General features: G+C 39.8%; 1 protein-coding gene across 1 annotated transcript in view; it reads left to right on the top strand.

Moving 5' to 3' along the window:
- Positions 1 to 21,552, top strand: part of LOC120863263 (leucyl and cystinyl aminopeptidase) — a 104,487-nt gene continuing 82,935 nt past the window's right edge. Inside the window, exon 1 of the mRNA XM_040239367.1 lies at positions 1 to 133. Within this exon, the coding sequence (XP_040095301.1) occupies positions 115 to 133 (19 nt within the window). The 5' untranslated portion in view covers positions 1 to 114. The remainder of the gene's footprint in view (positions 134 to 21,552) is intronic.

The following is a 21,552-nucleotide window of genomic DNA, read 5'->3' as shown; positions in this document are numbered from 1 at the left end:
GGGCGCCGCGCCGGGCATGCTCAGTGCGCAGGGCCGCTCGGAGCTCTCGGAGGAGGAAGCTAGCGCGCTCCCGCTCTCAGGAGCCGCGGCCCGGGGCAGGGGGGGCCGCAAATAATGGAGCCTTTCACCAATGGTGAGTAGGCGCGGCCGGAGGGAGGCCGGGGCTGGGAGCCAGGCTCTCCCGGGGCCCAGAGGGTCTTGGGGAGTCGTGACACGCGAGGGCGAGCTGCAGCCGCCTCCAGCGCAGGTTTCCCACGAGAGGTTTTGCGGTGAGGTTGGTGGGGGGGGGTTTGTGCTGGTGTAGGGGACCCTGGCGGGGAGGCTGTTGGAGCCTCGGGGGAGGGTCGAGAGGTGGCAATCGCCAGGCTCGGGGGTCGAGGGCCGGGGTTGCTGGCGTGAAGGTCAGCGCCACCGCCCGTCCCGGGTGGGGACACCCGGTGTCCCGGACACCTCGCTCCTCTGTGCAGCCAGGTGGGCGAGCTGCAAAGTTTGGGCTGCGGTGCATTGGAGGAGGGACGGCCGGGAAAGTTGGCACAGCGTAGGTTTGCCCCGAGTGCAGAGTGGGCTTTGGGGCGGGAAGGGTTAAAGGGCGGTCAGACCCTCAACTTGGGTGGCACGCCCGGGGCTGTCCCCCTGCCTTTCGGCGAGTTGCCGGTGTGACTTTTCCTGATAGGGCTGGGTGGGTGTGGGGGCTTGTTAGGTTAATTCAGTGGAAGGTAGAGAAAAACTTGCAGAAAAGCTGATCACCCCGGCTGGGCGCCGGGGAGGTTTCTGCCCGCATTGCCGCTCTCCCCGTCTGTTGCGGAGGCATTCCGCAGGAGGTTCAAGCTTCCTCTCCCTGGCTCCCAATAAGATCGTCTTTTTAATTTTCAGTCGAGACTCATTAAATATCAAGGGGCCGTCACGGTGATATCACAATATGACTTGAGGCGAGTATCCAAAGCCGGAGCCTGCAGGAGGTTCGGCTAACAGCCATAGCCCTTTACTGACCGAAGGGAGCGAATCCGTCCCATCCTCCTTAAAACCGTGGCTTTTGTTTGGACCACAAGTGCCATGTAGGGGTGAGATGCCTTTCAGTTTGCGGTGTTGAGTTATATAGATTCCCTTTTGGGGACAGAAAGTAGGAAAACTGCCAGCAAGGGAGAATTCACGCTGAAATGGGAGAGTTCACTCTCCTAGTGGACATGTGTTTTCCTGCGGGTGGTTGGTTACTTAAGGTAGAGAGTTTGTCGCATTAATAGAAGGCAGAGTCTGCCTCTGTTAGGGTGGGTCACTTGCCACCCGGGAGACAGAGACATTGTCCACTATGCCCCAAACTCGAGCCAGACTTTGTTGTATGCTGTGTTTCATCCCTGGGACTGTGAACTACTAATTATATTCTCCCTGTCCCTAATTCAGAATGCTTTATTCTACTGCCATCTTCCTGTCTGTACTGTTTAATTAGGTTTAATGATGACAGCTTTAATTCTGAATTTTCTCATCCAGGTTCTATTTGTAATTACTGAGGCTCTAAGAGTAGTCTGGTAAAGTTGGCAAAGAAAAATAAGGACGATTTGAGCTAAAAGGAAGGTTAGAGAACATCCAGTACTTTGGTATACAAAGTATGTTTAATACAGATTCTTAAATCCTTTCCAGTGAGTATCCTAAGGCTTATCCTGTGTTCTAGGTAGAAGGCTTGGAGCTTCCGTGTTGGGAGGATTTTAAATGTGAAGTTTCCTCTAAATTAAGACAAACAAACAAACAAAAAATTCCTTTCAGCAAGGCTGAATCATACATTTGGTTAAGATCATTGCTAGCTGATTTGGTGAACCTGTGCCTATAGAATTAAAGTACATTCTCAAGTCTTTAAATTGGAGCCTTTTCTCCCATCTTAGAATAGTTTTAGAATATGTTCCTCTGGATGTGAATTTGCAAATTGTCATATTTGGAAGGGCAATGAAAAAATCCCAGAGAGGAGAGTAAAAAAGAAGCAGTGCTTCAACTTTCATGTAGGAAATTGGATTTCTAATCCTTTCCTGTCTTGCAGATTTTCACAGTCTGTGCTGGAGATAGTTTAGCAGTGTATCATTTTAGTTAATGTAATAATTACTCCTTGGAACCTTATCTAGCATCCTTTAGCAAGGGGAATAGAAACTAACATCTAAAGTCAACAAGAAATTGGTTTGCTACGTCGTGTCCCATTCTTTTGTGACCTTGGGGACTGTAGCCTGCCAGGCTCCTCTGTCCACGGGATTTCACAGGCAAGAATACAAGAGTAGGTTGCCATTTCCTTGTCCAGGGGATCTTCCCGACCCAGGGATCAAACCCCGGTCTCCTAGATGGCAGGCGGATTCTTTATCACTGAGCCACGAGGGAAGCCTCAATAAGAAATTAGGTCCTAGCACTTTGAGGTGCTTTTTGGGTTTAAGGAAGGCTCATTATTTCGGAACTTTTGAAGAATAGCTGTAGAATTTTCTAGTGTCTTCAAACAGGACATGGTATAGTGGAAAGTACACTTATCTCTGTACTTAATCCTTTTGAGGGCAAATAATATGTACATCTAATTCTCTCATAGGTCTTAGTGTTCTGGTGCAGAATATTTCATTACCCATAGAATTTATCATTGGAGGGTTTATCAAGTATGGCGTGGGCTTTTGTTACACATTCATTCTCTTTTAATAAAATTGTGATCACTTAACACTTTGTCATATATCTCTATATTTGGAGAGAGGTGTGACCGCTTATCGAAAAGTTTCAGTAAGTCAGGGCCATGTATCTTTCAGTTAAAATCTTGTCAATGATTTCTCTCCCTGAAAAGAGGTAAATTTGTAAAGGAGGCAAATTTAGTTTGTTTTGCTGATTTGGTTTTTAATACTCTTCTATCCCAGTGAGGCCTTTTCTGCTTTCTGTGTTTTCTGTCAAAACTTGCTGCTGGAATGGCTCACTTTTCTTGGACCCTGCTCTCTACCTGCTGATAATGGATTTATTTGATGACCATCCTGTGTTAACCTGTCACTGCTGCAGTCCATTTAATATGCAGATCTCCAGAAAGGGCTTACAAGGAGAGACATTATTGCCAAGAATTTCCATTTGGCTCAGGAGATATTTTTGGTGTTGCCCTTGGTAGGGACTGCTGACTATTATGCTGAAGACAGGACATCCAGTCTGGCTTTGGATACTTGGTGCCTTTTTTTCTATGCGGAGAGGAATGTACTGGACCAGTAGTCAAGGTTGGTTTGGTAGTAGCTATTATGTTCTGTTAGGCAGATAGAAGTGAAACTATTCAGAAGTAGTGATTGCTGTATTACCAAAAACCAACCAAACAAAAAATAGAAGCTCTGTAGATCTTTTGATAAATGTACAGGGATTTCTCCGGTGGCTCAGAGGGTAAAGCGTCTGTCTGCAATGCGGGAGACCTGGGTTCGATCCCTGGGTTGGGAAGATCCCTGGAGAAGGAAATGGCAACCCACTCCAGTACTGTTGCCTGGAAAATCCCATGGATGGAGGAGTCTGGTAGGCCACAGTCCATGGGGTCGCAAAGAGTCGGACATGACTGAACGACTTCACTTTCACTGGATTAGGGCAAGCAATTATTTGATGACTGCCTAGTTTTATTTGTCCTCACTTGCACATAAGATTAGGGCATTTTAGAATAACTTAAATTTATGTTAAGGAATGTAGAAACAGAGCTCACCCTCCGGATCTGATTCAGAAGGTCTGAAGTTGGGTCTAGGAATCTCCACTTCATTTTTAGTGTACTAAAAGTATTCACCAGGAGGGAGCTTTTGAGAACTTTACTAGATAAGCAAATTCCATATGTGTGTGTGTGTCTGTTTTTAAATGCTTTCTAGTTTGTGGTATGGCCCAACGAAAATCTCCAGAGGGTGGAAAAGCATTGATATTTTGAAGCCCCAGCACTGAAAACACAATTTAAACAGTTTTATTTTTCCCAAAGCCCCCAAGAATCACTTTAATACTACATCCTGGTGTGTAATCTAACAAGGGGGGCTTTCCTGTCTTTATAAAACTATTTTTGTTTTTAGATTGGCTTCCAAGTGAAAGTATTTCCCAGCTTCCAAAATGGGAAGTCTGGATAATGAATTAGATGTTCATGAATTATAAGGCAGTATAAAATTGTGATTTCATCATTTTAACCTTACAAATAGCAGTTATCCTGTTAGGTATGTGCCTGTGTGTGCTCAGTCACGTCCAGCTCTTTTAGACCTCATAGCCTGCCAGGTTTCTCTGTCCATGGGATTTCCCAGGCAGGAATACTGGAGTCTGTTGCTATTTCCTACTCCAATCCTACAGGTATGCATTTGTTTTTTTTAAAAAAAGTTTTTTTTAGCATTTGTTTAAAAAAAAAAAAAGCTTTTTTTAGCATCTATCAAAGGTCATCTATGTGAGCTTACTGCATTGTGTTCCTGTGTAGTTTTCTTTTGTTCTGAAATAACTTACCACATTGAGAAAAAAACCTTTAAAATGGAAGATAACAGTTTACATGATAGGATATAAGTGAAATTCTGCTTTCACCTTTCTGTCTTACATCTTTATTTCAGTTAAGGGAAACAGGAGTATATAGGATTCAAATATTAACATCATTTAGTAGTATAAGGTTGAGGCTGTAACTAGAAACCAGTCCAGCTGTTAACTGGAAAGCAGAGGTGGAAAAGTTCTGTATGTGACAACTTCCCCAAAAAGGTATCTTGAGACAAGATAAATATCATATTTTAGAAACTATTAGAACCAGTAATTATTATTTATCTAGGGATGATTCTTGAGAACTCAACTTGAAAGAGACAGAATCAGAAAGATTAGTTATAAGGAAACTATCATATAGAGAATAAGAACAGTGATTTCTTTCTCAGGAATCAGGCAGACACCATTTTTTGGAATGGCTGTTTACAAGGAGATTTTCTGCTAGGCACAGTTAGCAGAAGCCCCATACACCTGCTATCAGTTAATGCTAACCTGATCCTAAATCAAGATGGCGGAAGAATAGGACGGGGAGACCTATTATTATTATACAGTGGAAATGACAAATAGATTCAAGGGATTAGATCTGATAGACAGAGTGCCTGAAGAACTATGGAAGAGGTTCATGTTATTGTACAGGAGGCAGTGATCAAGATCATCCTCAAGGAAAAAAAAAATGCAAAAAGGCAAAATGGTTGTCTGACGAGGCCTTACAAATAGCTGAGAGAAGAAGTGAAAGGCAAAGGAGAAAAGGAAACATATAACCATTTGAATGCAGAGTTCCAAAGAATAGCAAGGTGAGATAAGAAAGTCTTTCTCAGTGATCAGTGCAAAGAAATAAAGGAAAACCATAGAATGGGAAAGACTAGAGATCTCTTCAAGAAAATTAGAGATACCAAGGGAACATTTCATGCAAAGATGAGCACAATAAAGGACAGAAATGGTATGGACCTAACAGAAGCACAAGATATTAAGAAGAGGTGGCAAGACTTCACAGAAGAACTGTACAAAAAGATCTTAATGACCCAGATAATCACAGTGGTGTGATCACTCACCTAGAGCCAGACATCCTGGCATGTGAAGTCAAGTGGGCCTTCATAGTGCATCACTATGAACAAAGCTAGGGGAGGTGATGGAATTCCAGTGGAGCTATTTCAAGTCCTAAAAGATGATGCTGTGAAAGTGCTGCACTCAATATGCCAGCAAATTTGGAAAACTCAGCAGTGGCCACAGGACTGGAAAAGGTCAGTTTTCATTCCAATCCCAAAGAAAGGCAATGCCAAAGAATGTTCAAACTACTGCAGAATTACACTCATCTCACATGCTAGCCAAGTTGTGTTCAAAAGTATCCAACCAGGCTTCCACAGTACTTGAACAGTGAACTTGAGAGGCTCAGGCTGGATTTAGAAAAGGCAGAGGAACCAGATATCAAATTGCCAACATCCGTTGGATCATCAAAAAAGTAAGAGAGTTCCAGAAAAACACCTACTTCTGCTTTATTGACTACACCAAAGCCTTTGACTGTGTGGATCACCACAAACTGTGGAAGATTTTGAAAGAGATAGGAATACCAGACCACCAGACCTCCTGAGAAATCTGTATGCAGGTCAAGAAGCAACAGTTAGAATTGGACATGGAATAACAGACTGGTTCCAAATCAAGAAAGGAGTCATCAAGGCTGTATATTGTCAGCCTGCTTATTTAATTTGTATGCAGAGTACATCATGTGAAATGCCAGGCTGGATGAAGCACAAGCTGGAATCAAGATTTCTGGGAGAAATATCAGTAACCTCAGATATGCAGATGACACCACCCTTATGGCAGAAAGCGAAGAAGAACTAAAGAGACGAACTCTTAATGAAAGTGAAAGAGGAGAGTGAAAAAGTTGGCTTAAAACTCAACATTAAGAAAACTAAGATCATGGCATCTGATCCCATTACTTCATGGCAAGTAATTGGGGAAACAATGGAAACAGTGAGAGACTTTATTTTTGGGGGCTCCAAAATCACTGCAGATGGTGATGCAGCCATGAAATTAAAAGACACTTGCTTCTTGGAAGAAAAGCAATGACCAACCTAGATAGCATATTCAAAAGGAGAGACATTACTTTGCCAACAGAGGTTCATCTGGTCAAGGCTATGGTTTTTCCAGTAGTCATGTATGGATGTGAGAGTTGTACTCTAAAGAAAGTTGAGTGCTGAAGAACTGATGCTTTCGAAATGTGGTGTTGGAGAAGACTCTTGAGAGTCCCTTTGACTTCAAGGAAATCAAACCAGTCCATCCTAAAGGAAATCAGTCCTGGGTGTTCATTGGAAGAACTGATGCTGAAGCTGAAACTCCAATACTTCGGCCACCTGATGGGAAGAACTGACTCATTTGAAAAGATCTTGATGCTGGGAAAGATTGAAGGCGGGAGGAGAAGGGGATGACAGAGGATGAGATGGTTGGATGGCATCACCGACTCGATAGACATGAGTTTTAATAAGCTCTGGGAGTTGGTGATGGACAAGGAAGCCTGGCGTGCTGCAGTCCATGGGGTTGCAAAGAATTGGACACGACTGGGCAACTGAACTGAACCTCAGTAAGAGAAAAGAAAGGGAATAATCTAGTTTTGTTTTCATGCTAATATGAAAATAATAGAATATGGAAGTTAAAAAAACAAAACTTGGGACAGTTTTCTAATTATTGAATAAATGAATAAAGTGAAAGTCACTCAGTCGTGTCCAACTGTTTGTGACCTCATGGGCTGTAGCCCACTAGGGTCCTCCGTCCATGAAATTCTTCAGGCCAGAATACTGAAGTGGGTTGCCATTCCTTTCTCCAGGGGATCTTCCCGATCCAGGAATCGGACCCAGGTCTCTTGCATTGCAGGCAGATTCTTTACCAACTGAGCTACCAGGGAAGCTCACAAAATACACTAGTTTTAAACAATGGTTGGAATAAGATTTTAAAAGGCTTTGTTCCCTTTTTTTTTTTTTCCATTTTGTTTTCAGGATTAGAGATGGTCTAGATAAGTGATCTAGGTAAGTGAGAGCTCTGGTCTCAAAATATAGGAGGAGTTGCTTCCTCAGGGCAGGAATTCTTAAAGAGATAATTTTTTTTTTTTTCTTCAAGCTTTCTCTGGAGTCCAAAGAATATTGTGACCATGTTGTCACAAATCGTATTTATCTGTGTATGATTGTCTTTGTAACCTGTTCATATAACATTTTTTAGCAGTAAGTTTACATTTGTATTGATTAACACTCCTGTTAGGAAGCAACAGCATTCTGACACTCTCTGTGAAAACATTAGGAGATTGAAATACAGAGAAGCCTAGCCAGAATTACCCCAGAGGTTGGGATGGAGCTGGATCAGGCCTGTGGTTCTTGGCACTTGAAGGGGAGGACCGCGCAGCCATATTCTGCTAGTTACCTCATGTCTTGAAAACTGTAGGAGGTTGGAGCTGGAGCTAATACTCCCACACCTTTCCATAATTTTGGAGTGACCTGACAAACAGTGTTTTGTTTTGTTTTTAATTTGAATTCCTGGATTTGTGCTCCTTTAAGAGTATTCACAGAAAAGTAGGAATGAAGAATGAGGAAAATTCTGGAGCCCACGGTGGTTCAGCTCCGTTTTCATCTGTGGTTTTTATAGAGAAGGCTGCTCATTGCCCTGGTATTTCTGTGCAATAGATATGGGTTTCTGAGTCTATGAAAGAGTAGTCAGGATTCCCCTGTAACCTGCTTCACTATTGTAATCTATTGGTGATTATTCCCGAGAGTGCCTGTAAGACTCTGAATCCAAAGATCTTAAGGGGAAATCTGGATTTAGGAGAATTAGTCATGAAGATGAGCGGTATATGGAGGTTTAAGGTAAGGAGGAATCGAAAAGGCAAAATGGTCAATACCTTGTAAGTCTTTGGCTTAGGAATGAATCTCTTCTGGAGAGTAGGATACTCTTGTGTGAGGCTGAAAGGCAAGAGTCGGGCTTGGAAAGGTGAAGCAGGTGGGGCTGGTTGGACAAAAGGAATTGAGGGGAGAGGGGATGAATGAGTTAAGGCTGGCGCTTGAGGGCCCTAGAAGGAGATAGAAAACATTTGCCATGAGTTTAATCATACTGTGTATTTTTCTTTCCTAGTCAGAAAAGTCACAGTTGCTTGTAAGTTAGTGTTCACTTTCCTGAATGTTTCAGATCTCAAGAAGAAAAAACTATAAAGAACGCTAATGACTTGTTGACCCACTATGGGATGATCATGGTGGCAGTCACTGTTCTTTATTGACTGGTTTTGACTCACCTTTGTACCGAGGTTTATGGTAGAGCAATGAATCAAAAAAAAAAAAAAAAAAATTCTGACCTTCGCATGTAAAAAAGACTAGGAGGAAATCAGTTCCAAATAAAGAAAATAGAGTCTTCCAAGGGAGTTTGAAAAAATGGTGCAGAATCAAGTTCAACTATCAAAGACTCTCTGTAGTTCTTTTCCTTAATGAATGTCCTCTCAGGCATTTCTGCCACATAATTCAAGAGTGTGGTCATCAAAACAGAACTCCAGCCAATTGTCTGGACTTCCGTAGATGGTGGGATTAGATGGTCAAGAGTCTTCTCCAGGCCTCTGTGCTATTTGGGGAGACCAAAGCCGGTGATCTGGGAGGAATAGTGTTTAAGGAGGTGTTCCGATGTTTCTACAAGGGAGAGAGCTTCGTAAGCTGGGAGAACAGGAGAATGGGAAATCCAGTGAGAGAACTGGACCCCTGAGGATTGGGTGTGTTTCTTTGCTTCCTGGATCTCACAAGCAGATGATGACCAGGGCTATGTGGTAGCCCTGTTATCTGTAGTTGTCTCTTTCCCAGACAACTGCCTCAGGTGTCCTTTGGTGCCATAGAGGAACTTTCTGGTGGGCAGGAAGGCTTTGGGTCATGGTATTCCTCACAGCTGAAATTGTTATTTTATAAGATTTAAAACAGTTGTTAGAATACTCATCACCTCAACACCATTACACCATTTCAGAGTTCTCTTTGATGGAGAAATGGAGTTTAGTGGGAGTGATTAAGGAGAGCTAAGTGTGATTTGAAGACAGAAGTAGTATTACATTTGTCTAGGTTCTTCTTGTCCCATAATTGTCAAAAGGGTTAAGTAAGGCCACTGAGGCTTGGTGGGAGGAAATAGTATATCCTGGATATATCAAGTTGATGCCCATAAGCTTGGGCTGGTTTCCCTTTATACTTTTAGCAGTAGTTTTTCTGCTTTTTAAGTGCTTAGTACCTAAACCTTTTGGGCCACTGATACTGTCCTTTTAGTATGTAGATTTGATGCCTAGATTAAGAAAACAACTCAGACTGAGCATAGAGTGTTGAGTGTTTGGGGAAATAGGAAATGCATTGCCATTTAAAACGGCAACCTCACTTTGATCAGCATTTGTATAGGCTTCCCAGAGACTTAGTAACTTTTTGTTTAGTGGAAGCACACAGAAGAATAATTCAATGTAGGAAGGAAGGGCTATGTAGGAAGGAAGTTCTTCTTGGAAGGAAAGTTATGACCAACCTAGACAGCATATGGAAAAGCAGAGACATTACTTTGCAAACAAAGGTCCGTCTAGTCAAGGCTATGGTTTTTCCTGTGGTCATGTATGGATGTGAGTGTTGTACTGTAAAGAAAGCTGAGTGCGGAAGAATTGATGCTTTCAAATTGTGGTGTTGGAGAAGACTCTTGAGAGTCCGTTGGACTGCAAGGAGATCTAACCAGTCCATCCTAAAGGAGATCAGTCCTGGGTGTTCATTGAAATGACTGATGTTGAAGCTGAAACTCCAATACTTTGGCCACCTGATGCAAAGAACTGACTCATTAGAAAAGACCCTGATGCTGGGAAAGATTGGAGGTGGGAGGAGAAGGGGACGACAGAGGATGAAATGGTTGGATGGCATCACTGACTTGATGGACATGAGTTGGAGTAAACTCCAGGAGTTGGTGATAGACGGGGAGGCTTGGCATGCTCCAATCCATGGGGTCACAAAGAGTTGGACACGACTGAGTGACTGAACTGAACTGACATGAACTGAAGCACACGTTCACTAAAGTGTGGCTAGCCTTGAGCGTGCTTGTTCATTACAGTTGGATGCTATTGAGATAAAGACTTGAAGAATTCATGCATAGAATCTTTTCTTGACAGATAATCAAGTGACAATGACTATTGGTAGAAAAAATGTGGTTTCAGTCCCTGATTTATAGTTAGTCACTATTTTTTAAAATAGGTTAATGATAATCAAATTGATCCTCAGTAAGTTGTATTTTCATGGCAAAGTTTTTGCTATAGATTTGGTACTATGATTTATCTTGTGTTTTATCAGTCTGATGGAAAAATATTTCAGAGAAATATCAACAAAGTAAGTATTAGTTCAGATCCATCTGAGATCAAGTCTAGCAGATTTATTTACCAACTGAAGTATTCTCTAACTCACAGGCAATGTTTATAAGAACATTAGAGTTCTTATAAATTTCTTCTGCAAATCTCATGCAGTGATATGCATTCTCTGTTCAATCACTCAGAGGTGTTTCTTATGCCTAATGCTATTTTTAAAATAAGGAATTAAATGCAGTTAATATTTTTTGAAACAATATTTAGGTAGTTGAAGTTAAAAACAAGCTTTTTAATTTTAGATCTTATAAGGTTTGTAGCTTTGCCTGAGAGATTAATAAGCATAAATATTTAGTCATCATTGACATTTTCAATTATTTTTATAGCTAAATCTCTCAAAGAGGTACCCTGAGAATGGTCAAGGACTGTGGGACCTTTGTTATGAGGAAAGATTTTTAGAAATATTTTGTAAAATAAAGATTATGTTTGATTGGGGAACAAGTTTTATACAAATATAAATATTAGGATAAAATAAGTTAGCCTAGAAAAGGAAAATAAAATTGAAAATTAAACTAAAATAATAATATTTTTCTTCACAAGGATATTGGTTAACTTTTAAGTGACCAAAATGGCATATCTTTATGTGAATCTGATCATTGTCATAATAATAAATAGAAGGATAAAGGAACTAACTACTTCATCATATGCTGAACTGTTTGTGTTTTTAGTCCATGGAATATGATGTTGCTCTGATAACTTGATGCTTTTTGGTGTCCTCTAAGCCAGAGTTGTTTAACTAGATTATTTCCGATGTGGAATTGACAAACATTTTTGAGTGCTGGCTTTTCAGTAGAACTAAATGGTTATTATTATAACCTTGTAAATTATTATAAATTTTTTGTTTTCTCTTGGTTCTATATTAATGGATAGGAACCAGAGTAAATAAATGCAGAAATATATAGTACAAAAACTTTGTAGAAGATGAGTGCTTTGAGCTTAATTCTGTTTTATTGAAACCAGGTAGTGATGGGGTTCAAACCTACTTAATTACTGTCTTCTCTTTTTTTGTTATTATTTTCCTTTTTTATTTCCTTTTGGATTTTTTCCTGTTTACATCATGCTAACAGTTTTTCTTCATCTTATTTTTATCGCCCAAGACTAAAAATATAACAAACCCAAATTAGTTTTCCATGTCTGTTTGCTGCGTTCTTCTCCTGGGGAGTCAGGAGTGGGTCAGAGAAGACTGTGAATGTTTGAGTACAGATTTTCTTGCATACTGTTTTAAACTGCCTCAATTAACAAGTATTTTTTAAATTAGTGTGCGACACGTTCCTACTTCTCTCTTTCTAAAAAGATAACCCTCTTCAAATAAATACCTTCACGGTATGCTCACTTGTTCCAAGCTTTATTCTTAAACAGGAGTACAACTATGAATGCAGAATGCTCTCTGCCCTTGAGGAGCTTATATTCTAGCAGAGCACAAATCAGTACACTCTCTTCAAAAACTTTCAGACTTTGAGAAGGCCAGGTCCCATCCCACACCACTTCCTGATATACATTTGGTTTGTACTTTTATTTTTTCATTTACGAGATCTCTCCATGAATCTACCTCATTTTGTAAGACTACTGTGTAGTATATTGTAATAGTGAAGAGCGGTCAGTCTGCTCCTTTTAAATCCTGGCTCCTCACTCACTAGTGTTGTGATTCTTACCTAAGGATGTTACCAAGAGGTTTTAATATCTTTAGATGAAATACTAAAATATGTACAGTAACTGAAAACATTTTCTCATATTCACTGAAGTTTAAGATATGGGGGGTGGTTTGGCATATTCTGGGCTTCCCTGTGGCTCAGCTGGTGAAGAATCCACCTGCAACGCCGGAGACCTGGGTTCGATCCCTTGGTAGGGAAGATCCCCTGGAGAAGGGAAAGGCTACCCACTCCAGTATTCTGGCCTGGAGAATTCCGTGGACTACACAGTCCATGGGGTCGCAGAGTCGGACAAGACTGAGCGACTTTCACTTTCACTTGGCATATTCCAGCCATAGTGAGATTTTGAAAATTGGGCAACATGTATTTCTTACATCTTGTTTTAGTAACATTAAAGGCTTGAGGCTACTATAGGAGAGGATTCTTTCCAATTCATATTTATTAATAATTATTACGCATTTGTGGCACTTTCGGGGAAGTGTTGTCTAAGAGTAGAAGGCCTGTTCATTTCTACATCCTGTTTAATTCTGGCTTAGCTGTGTTTTTCCGGTTCCTGCAGGCAAGTGTTATACGTAACACCTCATTATTCGTACAAGTGTTTCATTCATTCAGTCTTAGGTGTTTTGTACATATGTATACATTTTTTAATCTATTAGGTGGGGGTTGAAATAGTGAGGAATTAAAGACCGAAAGGGGTAGTGTTAGCATGAGAGTATAGGATAAGGGAACTTCATTTACTGACAATGAGGCCTGTATATATCATAGATGTCAGGAATGCAAACAAAGATGTCTGTAGTTTAATGGGTATTTAAGTTCATACCTATGTTGTTATGTATCCTCACAGGAAGCGTACTAAGAAGCTGGTTTTACTAGTGAATTTGTATTTCTGCTAGTGACTGTGACACTTATTTTACTGTTATTTTTTGCTAACTAAATGTAACTTGGCAGCAGCTTTTGGCTCTGAGAATCTATTTTGAATTATGGCAGTTACCTCCTTACTTCATCCCTGCCAGGAGTCTCTAGATCTGGTTTTTATTTGTTTTTTCTTGTTAAAAACAATATTTTGAACTTCTGAAACATAGAAGGTAGTGATTTTCACCAAACAGCAAGGTGAAGGATGTAAGAAATAATACTTAGAGTGTTTGGTGGCCGCGTGAGTGGGCTGCATGGGAACAGAGTGGAGGAATTCCTCATTGTGGGCTGTGAGTGCTCCTGGGATGCCTCAGGGCTAAGAAGATAGCATTTTCCCACAGGAGTAAGTTACCGGAGTCCACGTTTATCCCCAGGGATGCTCAAAGAAGCGTCAAGGTATGTTGTGACAGCAGAAGTACCACTTGTTTAGGATTTGTTTTCTCAGTGGTTCAAACCACATTTCAAATTCTGTGTAAAGAACATGCATGCTTGTTCAGCCAGGAGCCATCAGTTTCATTTAACAGATAAAAACACAGTTTTCTTGTATTTGATTCCTACTAGAGTTTGCACCTAATGTCGTGTTTCATATGTATTAGTTCAGTAAATGTTAATCCGAAACTAATATTACATCAGACAACCTCTAAAACATTTAGATAAGAACTTTGCTTTGTGCTCTTTTTTTTTCTTTTTAAAAAATTATTTTAATTGGAGGATAATTATAATACTTTTGATGGTTTTTGCCATATATCAACATGAATTGGCCATAGGTATACATGTGTCCCCCTATCCTGAAACCCCCTCCCACCTCCCACCCCGCTCTATCCCTCTGGGTTGTCCCTGTGCTCTTTTAATTTAGAGGGTTTAAAAATTTTTTTTTCAAGTAACATTGAATTTCAGTGCCTCTCCTTTTTCTATAAATATCTCTATAACAGAGTAATTTCAAGTCACTTTTTTTTGAATATTCTTATCAATGTTCGTTCAGCTTCCCTTTCCACTGAAATGCATTTGAGCACTTGTGTGTTTCAGCACTTACTGCGAATGTGCTTTGTACAGGGAAGATGGTGCCAAATGAGACATGGTCTCTGTGTTTGAGGAAAGACGATGCTGAGAGGGAGGGAGTCTCTTACTCTGAAACATTTTTAAAATCAAAATGTAAGACTGATCCAACATTTTCCTCCCGCATCCTTTTCATCTGCTGGGCCTTTCTCACAGCTGGAGAGCTGCTGTGGATTGGAGACCACAGTGGTTCAGTTAAATCAGTTTCTTCTCCTGCAGGGCTATAGGGCCTGCTGACCGACCTGCCCCTGGGGTATTTTGCCCTTTGTTCGAGAGCCACTGAAACAATTCCCAAGCCAGTTAGATTTGACTTAAAAAAAAAAAAAAAAGGAATTTCCTGGAATTGGTAAGAGGCATGAACGGGTCTTGTATAAGCCTTCCCGTGACCCTCATGGAAAGAGTAAAGGAGCTGAAAGCATGTCATAACTGTCAATCTTAGAGCCATTGAGAGGTGGGGCTCTCTTAACATAATAGCGAATGGTATGAGTTAGTTATGGTATGAACTGAGATATGAAAGCATGAATTTTAGACCTGATACTAACCAATAGGAAAAAAATGTGGATGTTTCTGTCCTGATTCTAATCAAAGAGAAAAAGAAAAAAAAAAAAAGTAGGCGACATCTTGAGAAGAACAGCACTTCAACATCTCCTTAGTGGCCACACAGCATCAATTATGGTGTGTGAGCTGTGCAGATATCTATTCAATATCTCCTCTCCCTTAAAAAAAATCTCCCATTTTCACCCTCTTACTCAGTATATTTATGGAGTGCTTATATGGAAACAGAGTATATAGGCAGGGTACCACAGACGGGGTGTCTTAAGTCCCACAGACTGGGTAGCTTAGCAGAAATGTTCTGAGAATGTGAAGGTTAGGAGGTCAAGAGGAACGTGCTGGCACGGTTGGTTTCTGGTGAGAGGCTCTTCCTGGCTTGTGGATAGATGGTGGCCTCCTTGCTGTGTCCTCGCGTGGCCTTTCTTCTGCACGTACAGAGGGAGCTCTGTGTCTTCCGCTTGTAAGAACGCCAGTCCTTTCAGCCCTGCTCCTGTGACCTCATTTCACTTTAATTACCTCCTTAAAGGCCCTATCTCCCAACACATCTCACCAGGGATCCGTGCTCCAGTATATGACACTGGGGACGGGGATGGGGAGGAACCGCTCAGTCCATCACGGGCCGCCTTCACTTTGGATAATCTTGTACACCATCAGGTGAAGAAGACTGTGCTTTTTCACCGGGACAAATTATTAAAGGCTACATTCCTACCTGAGGATACTCAAATGAGCATATGTAGTTAAATTCAAGAATTTTTTTTTTTTTTTTGGACCCAGGAATTCAGGGTGGTCTAAAACCCCATGTCCCTTCCTGCCCTCCTTTGGAGTGATTCAGACCTTCTGTACTTCCCTTTATGTGTTGATTCCGTGTGCTTCTTCCAACAGTATACTGAGATTTGCATGCTTGAAGATGCAAGATGTCTGACGATTTGGGGGATTTTTTCCTTCATCTTTGAAGGCAGTGTTACTCTTCTTAAACTTTTTAGTCTAGGACCCCTTTTATACTCTAAAAAATTATTGTGGACCCCTAAGAGCTTTCGTTTATGTGGATTATATCTCAATACTCACTGTGTTAGAGATTAACACTGAAAGATTTTTTAAAAAATATTAATATATTTCATAATGACAATGAAAACCTTTTACATATTAACATAAACAACATTTAAAATTTTCCAAAACAGAAATATTAGTGAGAGGCATTATTTTGCATTGTTGCAATTTTTTTTAATATCTGCCATAATAGAATATAACTGGAAGGAGATCAACCCTAGGATTTCTTTGGAAGGAATGATGCTAAAGCTGAAGCTCTAGTACTTTGGCCACCTCATGCGAAGAGCTGACTCATTGGAAAAGACTCTGATGCTGGGAGAGATTAGGGGTAGGAGGAGAAGGGGACGACCGAGGATCAGATGGCTGGATGGCATCACGGATTCGATGGGCATGAGTCTGAGTGAACTCCGGGAGTTGGTGATGGACAGGGAGGCCTGGCGTGCTGAGATTCATGGGGTCGCAAAGAGTTGGACACGACTGAACGACTGAACTGAACAGAACTGAACTGGATTTTTAGATTTGCTTCTGTGTTCAGTGTGTTATATAAAGTGTCATCATATAGGCTAGGGAAATCTCCACAGAACACTCATGAGAGAATGAGTGTGAAAACTGAAATAACATTTGATTATGAAAATAGTTTTACCCTTGAAGACCTGCTGAGAGAGTATCAGAAATTCCCAGTGGTACCTGTACCAGATCTCGAGAACTGTGACTCTACACGTTAAACCTGTCTTCTGTAGAGACTGGAGAGGACTCTCTTAGGAATACCTTTTACAGAAGGTAGAAAGTGGAGCTGTTGGAATTGGGTAGCGAGTTTCTGAAGAAAGATCTAGGTCACAGGAGAAGGAAATGGCCTAGCCAGGCATATCCGACAAACTACACATCAGATGCCTTTGTTATCTGAATATTCTACAGTCATTTATTTCATCTCTGAATAGTTGTAAGCTTGGGAAGACACAGAATTATTTAAAATTCTTAAATTAGCTTTAAAAATAACCACTGATTTTTTAATCTGTTCTGTGTTTATACCTGAAAGGTTTTCTTCTTTATTATTAAAAAATAAAAACGACTTTATCGTTATTTTTTGATGGTTGCCAAACTGTGTTGTTCTACGTGCAGCAGTCATTTTACATATATTAGTTCCTGTCAGGCCTGTCTATTTATTGAAGTATAGTTGGTTTACAATATTGTATGCAGCAAAGTGATTACATTATGTATGTATACATCTGTTCAGTTCAGTCGCTCAGTCGTGTCCAACTCTTTGCGACCCCATGAACCACAGCACGCCAGGCCACCCTGTCCATCACTAACGCCCGGAGTCCACCCAGACCTATGTCCGTTGTGTCAGTGATGCCATCCAACCATCTCATCCTCTGTCGTCCTCTGTCTCCTCCTGCCCTCAATGTTTCCCAGCATCAGGGTCTTTTCAAATGAGTCAGCTCTTTGCATCAGGTGGCCAAAGTATTGGAGTTTCAGCTTCAACATCAGTCCTTCAGTGAACACCCAGGACTGATTTCCTTTAGGATGGACTGGTTGGATCTCCTTGCAGTCCAAGGGACTCTCAAGAGTCTTCTCCAACACACTTCAAAAGCATCAGTTCTTCTGCACTCAGCTTTCTTTATAATCCAACTCTCACATCCGTACATGAGCACTGGAAAAACCAAGGCTTTACTAGACAGACCTTTGTTGGCAAAGTGATGTCTCTGCTTTTTAATACGCTGTCTAGATTGGTCATAACTTTCCTTCCAAGGAGCAGGCATCTTTTAATATGTACACATACACACACATATACATACATTTCTGATTATTTTCTATTATAGGTTGTTGTAAGATACCACGTATCATTCCCTGTGCAATGCAGTAAATCGTGTAGTCCATCTGTATTATGTAGTCGTGTGTGGCTCTTAATCCCATACTCCTAATTTATCCCTGTTCCCATCCTCCCTTTTCCTTTTCAGTTATCATAAATTTGTCTCCTATGTCTGTGAGTCTGTTTCCGATTTGTAAATAGATTCATTTGTATTATTTTTTAGATTCCATGTGTGAATGATATGTAATACTTGTCTTTGACTTACTTCACTAAGTATGATGTTCTTCAGATCCACTCATGTTGCTGCAAATGGCAATATTTCATTCTTTTTATGACTAAGTAATATATATATGTGTGTGTGTATCCACCACATCTTCTTAAGCTAGTTGTATGTTGATGGGCCCTGGAGGTTTTAACAAGCTATCTCTTTCCCAAAACCCTCTGCCTCCTACATACATAATATGGGTATATCATTTATCTTCTCAGTGCTTTGGTGAATTCTTAGACTTACTTTAATTTTGATGAATTAGAGGCCTATAAGTTCAATTATTTTTTTTTTTACTTGTCCTGATCTATTGAATAATAGAAAATCCTTTGTCCCATGCCTGTCCTGCCATAAAATGATCTAGACCTTTAAGAGAACTAGAATCAACTCTCTTTTTCCCTCTGGATTCTTTGGGGCTGTGAATGACTGGGATTGATCTACTTAAACTGTCTTGCTCTTCAAAAAATATCTGCACGCCTATGTTCACAGCAGCATTATTTATAATTGTGAAGATGTGAAAACACCCTAAATGTTCTTCTGTGGATGAATGGATAAAGAAGTTGTGGAGTGTGTGTGTGTGCACACATGTATGTATGTATATATGCATATAATATATATACCTATATGTATGTGTGTATATACACACACACACAATGGAATATTATTCAGCCATAAAAAGAGGATATCCTACAATTTGCAACAACATGAGTGGACCTAGAGGCTAAGTGAAAGAAGTCAGAGAAAGACATATTTTGTATGTTCTCACTTATATATGGAATCTTTAAAAAAAAAAAAAAACGTGCACAAACACACATCAAACTCAAAGAGATCAGATTTGTGGTTATCAGAGGTGAGGGTTTGGGGGAGGGGAAGTTGGAGAAAGTAGACAAAAGATACAAACTTGCATTTGTAAGATAAATAAGTTCTGTGGATGTAATGTGCAACGTGATGACTATAGTTAAGACTGCTATATGATTGGAAAGTTGTTGAGGGAGTAGATCCTGTGAGTTCTCCTCACGAGAACTTTTTTTTCTTTTTTTAAAATTACATCTACATGAGATGATGGATGTTAACTAAACCTATCGTGGTAATCATTTCACAATATGTGTCAATCGAAACATCATACTGTATACCTTAAATTTATACACTGATGTATGCCAGTTATTTCTTAATAAAACCTGTGGGTGGGTGGCGGGGGGGAGAAACTGTCTTCTCTTGCCCTACTCCGCAAATAAGACATACGGTGAACTGTGATGAGATGTAAACAGGTACACCCTGGCATGTACAAGTTAAGTTAAGCCAAGTGAACTAGAGTTCTGTGAAAGATCCCTCACCTACTCATTCAAAGTACTTTGAAATACTTACTAACATTATAGAGAATTTAGCCCATCACTGTGTTGGTGTTTATAGTGTCAGGAGTATTTTTTAACAGAAGACCTTCACAGTTCCTTTGGGTAAGTGGACAAGAAATAATTGTGGAACAAAGGCTTAGAGTGTGGCATGAGAGTGTGCAGTAATTGTTAAAGTGAATAGCCTCTCAGATTGGTCTTTGTGTAATTAAAATCAGAGTACTGTAATGGTGCATATTCCTGATACTTGCTGTTATATTTTTTAAACTTAGAGCCAAAGCCAAACAAAATATTCCCTTCCTTCCTAGGCAACCACTGATCTGTTTTCCCTCATTATAGATTAATTTACATTTTCTAGAATTTTATGTAGATGGAATTATACAGATTTTACATGGATGAAATCATGCACTGTTGTTTAGCCTGGGTTCTTTCACCCAGCGTAATTGTTTTGAGACTCATCCAAGTAATATCAGTAGCTTCCTTTTATTTTTTAATTTTTGCCTTTTTTTGCCTTTTTTTATTCATTTTTTATTCCATTTTATGGATATACTATAACTTGTTTATCCATTCAGGTCTTAATGGACATTTGTTTCCAGTTTGGGGTTAATATAAGTCTCCCTTAATTTCTGAAGTAAAAATCTTGATGTAGACATTTGTTGTTTCTCTTGGGTAAATACTTAGGATTTGATTGGTTGGGTCTTCTGGTTGCTGTATGTTTCAACTTTTTAAGAAACTGCCAACGATTTTCCAAACTGGTTTTACCACTTCACATTTCCATCAGCAGTGTATGATAATGCTTATTCTTCACATCCTTGTCAAAATTTAGTGTGATTAAGCTTTTTAATTTAGCCAATCCGATCAGTATGTAATGACATATCTACGGTTTTAATTGGCCTTCCCTGGTGACTACTGATGGCATGAAGTTGAGCATGTTTGCATTTTTTTCTTTTTTGTTGGCCATTAGTTCATCTTCTTTTGTGAAGTGACTGTTCAGATCTTTTGCCCACTATTTTGAATTGTAAGAGTTCTTTATGTCTTTTGAATACTAATCCATGCAAAGATATAGACATACTTCTGTATTATATGTAACATATGTATCATATATATTGCACAAACATATATAATGGTTCCCTATATAAAGACACTAAAGGCTATCGTTTTCTGGTCTTTGCTGTTAAGAAATCCATTGTATTTGAGTTGTTGTTACTCTGTGTGTAACATGTAGCTTTTTATTTTCCAGCTAGTTTCAGGTTTTCCTTCACTTTTGGTTCTAGCAGTTTGTTTCTTCACTTGGTTTTCTTTGGACTAAATATTTTTTGATGTTCATTGAACTTCTTGAATCTGTAAATGTGTGTCTTTCACCATATTTACAAAGTTTGGGGCTATGGTTTCTTTGGATAATTGTTTTGCCCAGGTGTGTTTTTTTTCCCCTGTAATTCTGGGACTCCAATTACATACGTATTGTTAGTTCTTTTGTGCCTTTGAGGCACTCCTCTCTTTTTTTCTCAATTCTTCTTCTTTTCTCTGTTTCAGATTGAATAATTTCTGTTTACCTTTAAGAAATGTTTGCTGTCTGATATGAGAATCATAATTACTGTTGACCTTCAGCTGAACTTTTAATCCCCTAAAAAATAGCTGGAGTAAACAGCTGCAGTGAAACTTGGTTCAATGAATAAAATATAAGTTTAAAAAATATCCAGTAGAGTATGATTTGTTGTAAACTGTTGTTAATTGAAGTGCGTTTGACGAGGTATGCGGGTATCGTTTCCTATAAAGGTACTTTATCATCCAGGACACTGAGTTCTATTTCCCATCAAGCTTCAGTGCAGTCATTTTTCCCCAGGGATGACCATATGTTGGATCTGGTCTTTGTATGAGGACAAGAAAGCAGCAAAATGTATTAGAAATACTTGCATCAAAAATTTAAAAAAAATTTTAGTAACGTTTCATCACTTAGCCAGAAAAAGTGTGTTAGTAATTATAGATTCTCTCATCCCTAGTTATCATGTGTTACTGTACCAGGATTTAACTAGTACTACAGGGAAAAAAGAAATAGCAGATATATTTTT

This window comes from Oryx dammah, unplaced genomic scaffold (assembly GCF_014754425.2).
Source record: "Oryx dammah isolate SB20612 unplaced genomic scaffold, SCBI_Odam_1.1 HiC_scaffold_5, whole genome shotgun sequence".
NCBI classification, from domain to species: domain Eukaryota; kingdom Metazoa; phylum Chordata; class Mammalia; order Artiodactyla; family Bovidae; genus Oryx; species Oryx dammah.
The sequence above is the reverse complement of the archived record's forward strand: the minus strand, read 5'-3'. Positions and strand labels throughout refer to the sequence as shown.